The 13,133-nt window shown below is 33.4% G+C and overlaps 1 protein-coding gene across 4 annotated transcripts in view; it reads left to right on the top strand.

The window, feature by feature from the left end:
• Positions 1 to 13,133, top strand: part of LOC132700707 (homeotic protein antennapedia-like) — a 227,053-nt gene that overhangs the window by 194,358 nt on the left and 19,562 nt on the right. For all 4 annotated transcript variants that reach the window (XM_060668198.1, XM_060668197.1, XM_060668200.1 and 1 more), the window contains one exon: positions 705 to 1,638. In XM_060668198.1, coding sequence (XP_060524181.1) covers positions 924 to 1,638 — 715 coding nt within the window. In that variant the 5' untranslated portion in view covers positions 705 to 923. The remainder of the gene's footprint in view (positions 1 to 704; positions 1,639 to 13,133) is intronic.

Consider the following 13,133-nt stretch of genomic DNA (forward strand, 5'->3'; position numbering starts at 1 on the left):
ATATAGATTTACTAGACACGGAGATTAATTTATAGCTGACTGACATTTTGTTACTCTGTAACCTATTTTGTAGTAATTTAGTGGCTGCTAAATAACTGTTAAATTAAAAAAGAATGTCTCCATGATACGTTTCCAAGAATTCCGGCTGCAAGTTAAGCTATAACGTTATCAACAGATTTCCTCTACAGCCGGGATCAGTGATTGGTTATAATATTTTTAGCAAAAGCTTAGGAAATAAATTTATTCTGATGGAAACCCCAATATGAAATTAAGAATCGTGTATTTTTTGGAATTTTTAGTTGCTTCTCTTAATTAATTCTGTGATTGTATCTAATTAATGTTATATGAGTTTCGTTTAATGTTTTCTCGCATATTTACTATATAAATTAATATTTAAATTATTTTTTTTTTAATTTACCATGGCGAATTTGCTGCGCTTCCAAATAATCAAACAGAATTGAGGTAATAAAGATTTAATAGCCATTTAGGGCAGATGAATAAAATGCAGTGCGCGCATAAAACTGTTAATTTGGATGTTCTTTGTTAATCATGGATCTCAGTCGCCGAGTAAAGTGGTGTGGCCGTTTTGATATCTGTCGTATATATATGTTTTGCGACGCTTACCCAATTAAGAGTTTTATTGTTTAATCGATAAAAATTACTCCCAGAACTGTCACTAAAGTCGTCTTTTTTCTTTGTTTCAGGGATACATGAACACTGTTTTTTTCTGTTGGCTGGATAATAGTCGAGTGCCCATCGTCCGCCACTTTGGAAATAAACCGTAGTGTGCGCAAGTGGTCGATAGTGTGAGTGTGAAATAGAAAAATGCTTTAAAAAGTGTCTGATGTGATTTAAGTGCGCCATTATACTCGGTGTCTAATTTAAAAAATAAAAATCTGTGATTAAATTCGAAACGTACTAGCATGAGTTCGTATTTCGCCAACTACATGCCGGACATGAGAAATGGTGGCGTCGTTTCAGCTGAACATCAGCAACATCATTACGGAGCGGCTGTGCAAGTGCCGCAGGGCGGTGGAGCAGTCCAAACTGATCCAAGTGCGTGCGCCAACGACCCTTCTGTGGTTGGTTTGCGGCAAGGCATACCTCCTCACCATTATGGCGGGCCTCCGGCTGCCGGACAACCTCCTCAGGGCATGCCATACCCTAGGTTTCCTCCCTACGATCGTATGGATATTCGGAATCCCGCATATTACAACCAACAGCAGATGGACGGGACGCAAGGGTACCGACCCGATAGTCCCAACGCCATGCACATGGGGACGGCAGCTCCAAACGGTCACCAAACACCAGTGGTGTATGCAAGTTGTAAATTGCAAGCGGCAGCGGTGACCCAAAATGGGGTCTTAGGCCCCAACGGCAGTCCGCCCTTAGATACATCCCAGAATCTCACTAATCACCATATGGGGCATCATATGCAGGAACAGCATCCGCAACACCATCAGGCCCATCACCAACAGCCGCATATGATGTATGGCGCGCAACAAAATCCGAATATGCACCAACAAGCGCCTCATCCGCAACCTACTTTGCAACAGCAGCAACAGGGGCAACAGCCCCAGAATAACACGGCTTCTGCGTTGCCCAGTCCGCTTTACCCCTGGATGAGGAGCCAATTTGGTAAGTAAAAAAAATGGATTTTTTATGACAGTGATCGCACGTTTATAAGTTACTATCTTTCATTTATTTTCGAAATGTTTGATCACCTTATCCCACCTCTTTCTCCGGCGAAGAATAGAATTGCGTTTTATTGTTAGTCCGCAAGCCGTGACGAACCTGATTTCAGGTGGCCCGCATATCAGTTAAACTTGACGTTTCGTTGACCGAAATTTATGGACTTCTTTGAAACCGGCGACGTAATTTTGCATAACTTAAGAACATCTCAATTTTCTTGGTAGGGTGCACCGACAAGATCACCCGCTGTCAGTTTAGTGGAATTTCTCGAAAATTAATGGCGTAACATTTGTCTGCCGCTAAACCAAAACTACTCGAAATACTTTTCATCTGCTTATGGATTAATTTTATATTTATTTTGATTTGATTAATGCGACTCTAAGGCAGATATTTATTAGGTCAGTACGGGACACGTAAAGGCTAACATTGTCAGGTGGATAGCGTGCTGATTAATAAAAACTTAGGTAGAAGACAAGGATGAAAAAAATTCCTAGTACGCAGTTGGTGGTTTATAACCATAACCGTTGTGTACTTTGGGTTCTATTTCACCTACACTACCTAATTTTATTACTTTTGGCATAATACGAAAGTTACACAAGCTTTGCGCTTAGTATTTCGCAGATCTTGTGCTCCGCATCTCGGTCACCCTGCCTGGTTTTCTTCAAAAGTGAGGTTAACTTTTGTTCCTGCGGTGTGATTAAATTATGGCTGATTAGTGAGGAGGTAATTTCATGTATCTAGGAGTCTCTACACTTTTTTTTCGATTTGCTAATAGTTATTCTTCTATTCTTCTAACGAAACAGCTCCATTATTATAATTACAATGTGTAGTTATACTCCAAATGCTATTGTGTCACCATGTTCATGCCCAGAATCAGTTGAATATCAGTCGTTGCAACAATAATGCAGTAAGTGTAACTGAAATAATTTCATTTACACCCTGTAAGTGTCAATATGCTTATTACTATATATAATACAACTCCTTGAGCAACTTGATTTTTAAAATTCATTTTTCACATCCCACCGAATAAAATATATATTCTTATTATTATTAGTATTTGATATTTGAGTTATGCTATGTTTCTTATCAAGTAACTAGATATTGTTCATCTTCCTTCTAATTTCGCATGCCTTTTAATGTGAAATCTAAGAGTATTTGTTTTCATTTATAATTCTTTCCTTCTAATTCGTTATTACAGTGGTTTTTTCAATTCAAACGTTAAAGTTGTGTCGTTTTTACTTAAAAGGATTAGAGAAAAATAATCTCATTTAGTTGAAAAATCATACCCCATACTCGGACGAATGGTAGCTAAAGGTGTTCTTATTTAATATTTTTAAATTTAAAATAATCAAGTTATCGCAAATTAGTTTTTTTCAATTTTCGAAGAGCAATATCTTATTGTAATTTTTAAGTATGTAATATAAAGAACCAATTGTCACTAGCTTAGCTATGAACATTTTGCAAACTATACAAGAATACCCATACGTTTTAAGTATGTATCTAGAATTTAACAATAATAGGCTAAGGTGCGCTGTCCGGAATTCCACCGAATTGTTTGCGTTCTATATCTTTCGGCAGCTGAAGATTTTAAAAATATCTATATATTTATATATATATATATATATATATATATATATATATATATATATATATATATATATATATATATATATATATATATATATATATATATATATATATATATATATATATATATATATATATATATATATATTGCATATGTACCGTGCGTTCAATTTATCTTGATAACATTTTAATTGGCTGTAACTTTTTTCTTTTCAGAGATACCAAGTTAAACAAAAAAACAAAATGTAGGGTTAGTAGCCAAGTTTTTTCCTATCATCCTATCAATTTTCTGAAATATAAGCCTAACTCATATTTTTTTTTAAATGGAACACCCTGTTTATTTTATATGTGTTTAATAGAATATCTTATTCCGATTACAATGATGTAACACATTTTATATTTTAGTCCACTTGTTTTTGACAAATTGGCAAAAATAGGAAATTTTTATATAATTTCAAGTCATTATTGTTGAAATGATTTTTCCCGAATTTAGCATTCGTGAAAGGAGTGATATGCTTGAAGTATACTTACTGAATAATCAAAGTGAAACCGCAGTTCTCAGAGCACCGTGCTCCTTAAAACAGATATTTCCAAGGCTTTCAAAGAAATTTGCATAAAACGGTAACGTATTAATTGATAAGAGGTATGCCGAAAATAAGGTAAACATAGTAGGATTCTCTGAAGCACATCTAGTTTCCTCTACTACTAGAGTATTTGAAGAGACAGGTATTTCTCGGAGATTAATCCACTCAGTTTTGAAAGAACATGCATTTAAGTTTCGCAAAACTCAAAAACTAATTGCAGAACAATGTCGAAGTAGGATGCAGTTTTGCTTAGTTTTGGATTTTTGAAATATACATACAAATACACGAAATAAAAACCCAGGCGTACCAATCAATTGATGTATGGTGTGGTGTCATAGATGGGCATATTCTGGGTCCGATATTTATAGATCAAAAGTGGAGACCATTTGCAACTCTTAGGGCACCAAATAAACAATATATAGAAGATTTACCCCCAAATATATCAGCGCTGATTATATGGCAGCAAGACGGTGCCCCTCCTCCCAATGTTGTGCAAGTTAAAAATTTTCTTAATATCCCAGGGGAACTATGGATTGGCCAGCCAACAGCCCCGACTTAACTTTAATGGATTTTTTTCTTTTGGGGACACATGAAAAATCACGTGCACAGAACTACTTGTAATAATCTCTTGGAATTTCGGCAAAGAATTTCAGAGGCAATCAATCAGTTAAGAGGCAATCCGAAATGCAAGACATCATACATGTAGAGTGTATGAGAAATGTGTTCAGGAAAAGGGTGGTCACATGTATTTAGAATAGTAAACGAATTTTTTACTTTAGTGTGTCTTGTCATTTTTATTATTTTTGTTCTACTTTAATTTGTAAATAATTATTGTTGTTGCAGTCAGTCACGGCACTCTTTGAAATTGAATAAAAAATTACTATTTTTGCTGATTTGTCAAAAACGAGTGGACTAAAATATAAAGTGTGTAATCGAAATAAGATATTCTGTGTTCCATTAAAAAATATATGATGTAGGCTTGTATGACAGAACATTGATAGTGTTTTGTTTAAAAAAAAACTACTAACCCTACATTTTGTTTTTTTGTTTACTTTGATATACATTGTCCCATTCAAGATGCTTAACAAAGCAGTATGTTGGTTGTTTCTTGAGCCATTTTCTTCATTTTACTAAATGTGGTGTTATCTCAATAAAAGTATGGAATTCCGTTTAAAATAATCAACTTATCGTTTTATATTAAATTCTGGAACCACAATCTTTGCTTGTAACATTTGATTATGTAAAATGGAGAACGAATGGTCTATAGTTCCAACCATTTCTGCACATTCATATTTTGACAAAATATACCAGACCACGCCACTTCTTTTTGAAAAGAGTCTATTGCTTTCGTAAGCGACTTTTTTCATTTTAGATGCGAAAGTGCTTGATTGATTACCGGATATTTTGATTAGGATAAAAGAACGGAACTTAAATGCCTTGTTTTTCATCCTAAATAGAACGCTCTGGGTCAATATGAAGTCATAATCTTCCCCAACCTGTCTTCTATGGATTGCACCATCGCTGCATAAATATTACTTTATTATTAGTTATTACTGAATAAAATTTTGTGCCATAGTCTGCGCGACTATGACCCCAATTGATCTAATTTTATTTTTTTAAAGAAATAATTCAATACAAATTCCCAGACATGCAAGGTTTACGGGCTCTAATTACCCAATACATTGCATTCATAGCCCAATCATTCCATTAACATTTTCACTAACAATATTATAATACATTTTTTCGCGATAGTAATTGTATAACACAAATTGCGTATCGTTTACGCTACGCAAATTTATTAATTGTCGAAAACGAATAGCACATCCACCCGTGTTTTTACATAATTACCGCCAAGCCTAACCAAACATTAAAACCGCAAATTGCCACCGTTCAATTGATACTCTTCCCTATCACGTGTTTCGACGTGAATGGCAAATCTTCAATTTACAAGATTTATAGTTTTTATTCCGAATGGCAATTTGCAGCCGTATAAATGCATCCTTAAACATTCAATCGAAATGAATATTTTGATTCGGATCATTGATCGCGCAATTCATAAGAATTATGTACACCGTTACGCGCTTATTTTCCAATCATTTGCGTTTTCCGTTTTGATTTATTTATTTTTGCTTTCTCATGTGAAATGCGACCGATACGTGTGATTGTTGACGTCTCTGTCATTACGGTATTAAATTAGTTCAAGTGGGATGGACGGAATTTCTTTACAAATTCTTCTATTTTTATTAATCACTAATTTGTTAATAATGTCATTAATTTATTTATTAATTTTGATGTACATATGATTTAATAGATTTCTACCAGCAACTACGTAAATTTTATAATCTATGATTTCAATTAAAATACAATGTTAACACGTTATTTTATTTTCTTGTCTGACTAAGAAAAAATGATATTATAAGTATTTTGTCAAAATTCAATCTTAGTATTCATTATCGAGGAACTGTGCTTTCCTCGATTTATTGTTTTAAATCTGTAGAATAACTAGTTCCGTTACCATTTTCATTGTATTTTATACTCAAATTTCAAATCAATATATAAATTGTATATAATTAATATATAAACTCTTTCTTTTTTATTTGCAAGTAATCTATCATAAAGGAGCTGTGGAAAAACGTTTAGAAAATTATAAGAAAAAAATGTATCATTTAAGAATATTAATAAAAAGGGCAGCAACAGTAAAGGACTATGTAGTACTGACTACAAAAAATGGAGTTGCACAATGACAATGAGAAAATAAACTAACAAATACAAATTTACAATATCCTATTAAATTTAAATTTGCCGGGGTAACTATCAGGATCAACTTGAAGGAAGTTGTTATTGCAACAAAGTTTTTTTTTTAAATTCTGGGAAATATTTTACAAATATATTTCCTTTATGTTTTGCTGCAACCTATTTCACAATTTTATATACTTGTTAACCTTGTAAATATGTTTTAACCTAATATAACCTGCAATTAGTTTTTTCCGCATGATGTTCAAAAAATAAATCACAATCCAATTATTTTGCTTGCACCATTTTGATTATTTTTTCCTCTATGTTTCCTCTGTGTTTTTTCAATTTGTTCGCTATCCGTTTTGTGAATTAGTGGCATTTAGTTTTAAGATATGATTCTTTGCGTAGTACTCTTCCTAAATCAGATTGGGTTTCTTTGATGTTAACATTTATAGGAACTATTAAATTTAATATTGAAAGGTGTTGTTGTTAATAAGATAATCGTAATTTTTAAACAAACTCCATCTTCATAATTATTATGAACTATGGGTTGGAGATACCTTGCTGGATTTGGCAAAATGAAATAAATAATCTACTTTATTTACCACTTGGTGATGGTGAACTAGATTTTGAGATATTTGTCGGTTTTTGAGATTTTAAATGATTTGAAAGACCATACAATTATTATTTATATATTATTATTATTATTATTATTATTATTATTATATAATACAAAAATGCTCCAATTGAAGAAGTCTTTCAGACGGTTTACCTCTAAATCCGTCCAGTAAAACTATTAAAATGAAAGAAAAAAAAATGCAGGTTGCGCCCATCCATTTAAAACTTCCTGTGGAACCGGAAGTGACAGCTAAATGAAAACATTTTTAATTGCAAGGTAACGAACTCAAGTCCGTACATCATTTTATTAGTAGTACATACTCGCTTACTTGTTAGGCTAAAGCCCGTTTCGGATAATTAAATTATAATTGCATCAATATATCTAAAATATAGTCATGCCGGACCAATATTCGTATTTACTGAGAGCGTAAAGCAAACGATTAAACTAATAGAGTCTGAATTTACATCTGTTGGCAACCATAAGCACGGTAATAACAATATAACCGCCACGGTATATAGACTACTTGTTGAGTTTGAATTTATGAACCGAACGGATGCCGCCAGACCGCCGCAGCTCCGCGGCGTTGCCAGATTTTGTACAACTTTTTACTGGAACCGTTACCTGAATTGATTTTCGCTGTTATTCCTCGTAATAACTTTTTCAATTAATAATTTTGTTTTTATAAATATTTTGTTTTTTAATAATTTTCCATAGGCCCGTAAAACGGTTGCAATTTTTTTAATTTGCGAACTTAAGTTAAGCCGGACGTGTCTGTATTTTATTTCCATTTTGCATTACATTTTATGCCAGTACGTAACATAAATCAATCTATTAATTACTAATGAATTACTAAAACCGATACTTCCTATATATTATTTTGAAAAAATATGTAGTTTTGTTGGAAAGGGTCGCTAAAAGCACTGAAATCATTTTAGCTTCTATGCTGATGTTTCGGCCCTTTTCCATTGATGCAAAAAACTAATTCCAATTTCCAAATAAACTAATCTTTTTGAAAAAGAAATTGGTTTAAAAAACCTCGCGCTAAATATACTATTTTGTATCTTGAATTCAGTATTATATAAAGCAGATTGACGAGTAGTGTATTGGTCCTAAAGCTGCTAGGAACTATTCATTACTCGTGCAAATGAGTATTTTGTCAAAAAAATATTAATTTAGCGCTATACCGCCATTCCTGATCATGCGAAATAATATATGATATGTAATATTACAGAGTGCGCGCTATCCTTGGTCATATAATATCACCGCGATTCCAAAAATTGCGAATGATCTGGCAACGCAGGTGTTGTCGAGGCCCTGCTCGTGTAAATCCGGGAAAGACCGACGCCATTAAATAAGCATTTCGGGTGATAAATTGTGACGCGATGAGATTTGATAGTGGTTGTAAATTATTTAACTCTTTTCATGGGGTAATTATTAAGTTGTATGGCTTCGTGGCCTATTCAATTGTGCCGTTCACGATGCGAGATTTAGTGACGCTTCGAATGATGTTTTAAACGAGCTTGGAGCTGGCGTTCCTTATATTATTTTATTCATTTTTCTTTGGTTACTGGTTATTCTGGTCTAGGGAGTTGGGAGCTAGAAAATATTCTGACCAATCGATGCGAGTTGTTAATTTGAAATATCGTCATCTGCTCATTATGGTGCGAAAGGAAAAATAGTTTGTGGTTTCAGCTTAACATTAATTTGTAAAAATTGTAATTTATTAAAAGTCAAATGTTGTTGCACGAGCAAAGTCAGTCAAATTAGGTACAAGCAGAATAGAATCTAGTCCAAGTGCAATATCAATTATTTGCAATATTAGTTTTTTTGTGGATTAAAAAACAATTTCCTTTTGAAGATTTTCTTGTTTATTACACTTACGGTGAATGTATAAAGTTATTTCGCTAAATGCTACTTTTTTTGGTTATTTTCACGATATTATCTTAAGTTTTGTTTGGATTGGGAGAATTACTGGAAAGCTTCTTTCGTTACACGTAAATATACCCAAATGACCAACATTTTCAACAATTTATGTTGTACTGCAAATTAAAAAAAATATTTAGGGATATTTTAAATTGAAATGATTTTTTTATGTTTAAAGCCCTTATCTTCTATCATAATAAAATGAAACCTAACTACAAAATGCTATTACAGACGATATCGAATTGCCTGTACCAGAATTTTAATTTGTAATTGGCATGTTGTTAATTTGCAAGAATATTAAGAAACTTCCACAGGCTACTGTAATATTTTTTATTAAAACCTTTGTATTCCTCCTGCGTCGGTTTTTGTGGAATCGAACTCGCTAACGTTTCGCCAATCATCCTGTTGGCTTCTTCAGAGCTAGACTGAAACTGACTTGCATTTTATTCTGTACCTGCTTTTATATTGTTTGAGGGGGTCCGAGCTAAATGAGAGGCACAAACATCGTCTCGGATGACCGATTTCCATTTTGGTGACAGGTAAAGACCTGAGTCGCGGTTAAGATTGTTAGGTTGTTTATAGATTTCTATTGACTCTCGAATTTTTCGTTGGTAGAAGAAATGCAAGAATTTTAGTTTTATCGAATTAAATTTTATGTCCTGTTTCGTGATTGTGTTCTGCAACTGCTGATGAGAGAGAGAGAGAGGTAAGGTGTTTTAATTCTGGGTTCAGTGACCCGGGCTGAGATAGTTTCACGGCTCTATAAACAAAAGAGTTGAGAACCGATGATTTTTGGGCCGGATGATGATGTGGCAATGCATTAAGATATCGATCTGTGTGTGTTCGTCTTCTATAAACACAATGACCCAATATTAGGTCTGATTTTCTATTGATAAGAATATCTAAGAATGGGACGTTGTTATTAGTTTCTAATTCAATGGTAAAAGGTATGTTAGGGTGTACCTATATAGTTTGTCTAAGAAAATCTACTAGGTATTCTTGACCATGAGGGCGAATAACGAAGGAAGGTGTCGAGAGCTTTCTTCTCAAAGGTTTCCATAAATATATTCGCGATGACTGGTAATAGTGGGGAACTCATAGCTGTTCCCGAGGTTTGTTCAAAAATTTGACCGTTATAAAAAAATATGTTCCTGCCAAGCATTTTTCAATTAAGGTGAGAAGGTTTGGTTCCAAATTCTCGGATTTTAATATATCTTGAATGATGGTGGGAGTTTCACGAATAGGGACTTGAGTAAAGAGGGATTCTACGTCGAAACTAACCAAAAGATCTTATATATCTAATGTAACGCTCTTTAATTATTTAATGAAGTGAAAGGAATTAAGTACGAAACTATAAGTTTTCCCTGCAAAGGGTTTTAATAAAGAAGCTAGATATTTGGCTAGAGAATATGTTGGAGAAATGTGGGAATCAGTCATCCGAGACGTTGTTGATGCCTGTCATTTAGTTCCGCCCCCTCAAAAAATATAAATGCAGGTACAGAGTTTCAGTCAAGCTCTGAAGAAGCCAATGGCGAAACGTTAGCAAATTCAACTCAACAAAAACCGACGCAGGAGGAATCCAGAAGTTTTATAAAAACTATCGAAAAAATATTTTCTATTATTAAATTTTTCATAACATTGGTAAAATTAAAATAAATGAAAAATATTGGGCCATTCCAATTCCATCCAGAATGTCGACGTGGTTAAAACAATATAAAAAAGTGGTAAACACCTTGATTGTTGTTTTCCCCAATTTCAAATTGTTTAAAAAATATAAAATAACTATCCAAAAGAGTAAAATAAAGTGGAGGTAGGAGTTTACTTTTCACAATCCAAAATATCCGTTTGGTTTCATCGATACATTGTTCCTCGAACTTTTTTATAAGGAATTATAAGGCTATTATAACTGACTTCCATTTCCCACACCAAACTCCAAAAAACCGGTCTCCCGAAAAAAAATACCCTGCGCCTACGAACCTACCCTCACTTGCCGCATTTATGATGAACCGATTCACATTCTAAGCACGGCTTTATTTTGATTCCACGGGGACACGAACAGCTGAATAAATGAATCTCGAAATGTAAAATGGAAGAACGGTCCTATTATTCTCTAGATTATACAATTGTGTGTCGACGCACAATAAAGGGCGATTTTTCATTGTCGTATGTCCCTTTTGTGGGTGGAAATCGTGATGTCTTTGTTAGGGTTTTGATGTAAATGAAACATTCCCGGGCCGTTGTCGAGCTGCGTTTGTAGTTACAAAGATCAAAAAATGGCGACGGGGGTGACTGAGTATATATTTCGGATGTCCGCTTATAATTTCCTGTTTCAGCAACTCGAAACTTTTGTGCACTATTTTTTTGGTCAAAATAATTTGTTCCTTTGTCACAATAGTGTGTGATGTGTGGCAAAATTGAAAAATTTATTTTTTGGTAACTTACAAACTTCAATACATCAGATACACTCAGAAAACTCCACGAAAAAGGATCATCATCCGTATAACATCTGGAAGTATTGAACAATGATTTTCATTAATGTGGGATCTAACTTTAATTTTAGTTTCAGAGCACCAAAAAATAAAGTTGGATCACCATAGAACTTATTATAAAAACTTTCATTTTTATTTGCTTATTGAAAACCCCAAGCAAATATAATTTCACGACTTACGGGCGACTTAAGCACGATCCTAAAGGACGATTTAAATTTAAATGGAGAAGTTTAGCGTCATCCGCAATATGCGTAAAACTAAAATGATTAATCATCTACTACAAAGTCGCCTTAACGGCTGAGTTGACCGCCCTTGTTTTTTTTTTACTTCGCTATGCTTAAAACTACCTCGTGAGTCAGTCTTGGAAAAAACTTGTTCCCATTCGCCTTAACTCAGCAGGATGTGTTGTAAGAAAAAACTTATAATATAAATCATTAAAGTGCAGGAAATTTATTAGTAAATGTTGCAAGGCTCTATCTTATAAAATGTGTTTTAATTCAATAATTCAATTTATTTATGGCATGTTCAAACTTTGTGGTTTTCTTTGATCTATTATTAGAAAAAGAACAGTGGCAGCAATATATTAAGTTAACGGCTCCATTCTCTTTTTGGGACTATTTAGAATTTTAAAAAAATACAACAGCATTACTGTGTGCCTATAAGGAACATTATATAATAATAATAATATTAAAAATAATAGCAATAATAATAGCGTTTTCAAAAAATCCTATAAAAACCATAAACAGTTTTACAATATGAAAATGTTATTTTGAGCTTAAACCGAAGTTAACATAATTTTTTTAGAGACGTAAACAGTGTTTGGGTATTGAATTGTAACAACGCACTACGTTATACGAAAAATAACGACGAAACATGGCGGTCCGATGGTGGGGCATTGTAAGTTTAATAGTACTATTAATAATATTAATCGCCTTCGAATAAAGGTGGGAGCAAGGGGCTCGTTAATAATTTTAATTAAAAAACAACTAAAATGTAGATCTCTACGAACATCCACTCTCAGATAAAGATGAGAAGTATGATAAAATTTTCGGACCCCATAAACAAACCGGAGACATGAGTCCTGAACTCTATATTCGGGTTCGACTCTCATGATCCAAGCAAAAACCCTAGACAAAATCACGATAATTAAAGTTAGACAAGACTTACTTATAAGCAAACTGTGATTAATGGTGTCAAATGCCTTTGAAAAATCTAAAAGTACCATATTTTTATCACATGCACTGATTATATCTTCCACAAAATTAGTTAATGCAACCGAAGTACCAAAATGTTTTCTGAAGCCGCACTGCACAGTCGGAATGATATTATTGTTTAAAAAATAATCGTACTTTCTCAAATATTTATGAAATGACTGGTAGAATACTGATTATTCGTAGATCATTGAGATGGTTAGGATTTCTTATTTTTGCCAGTGGTTCTGTTGAAATTTTCAATAGATCAAGATATATTGAACTATAAAAGGACTAACATTAATATTAGTGG

Source organism: Cylas formicarius, unplaced genomic scaffold (genome assembly GCF_029955315.1).
Source record: "Cylas formicarius isolate icCylForm1 unplaced genomic scaffold, icCylForm1.1 PGA_scaffold_4__25_contigs__length_36172078, whole genome shotgun sequence".
NCBI lineage: Eukaryota > Metazoa > Arthropoda > Insecta > Coleoptera > Brentidae > Cylas > Cylas formicarius.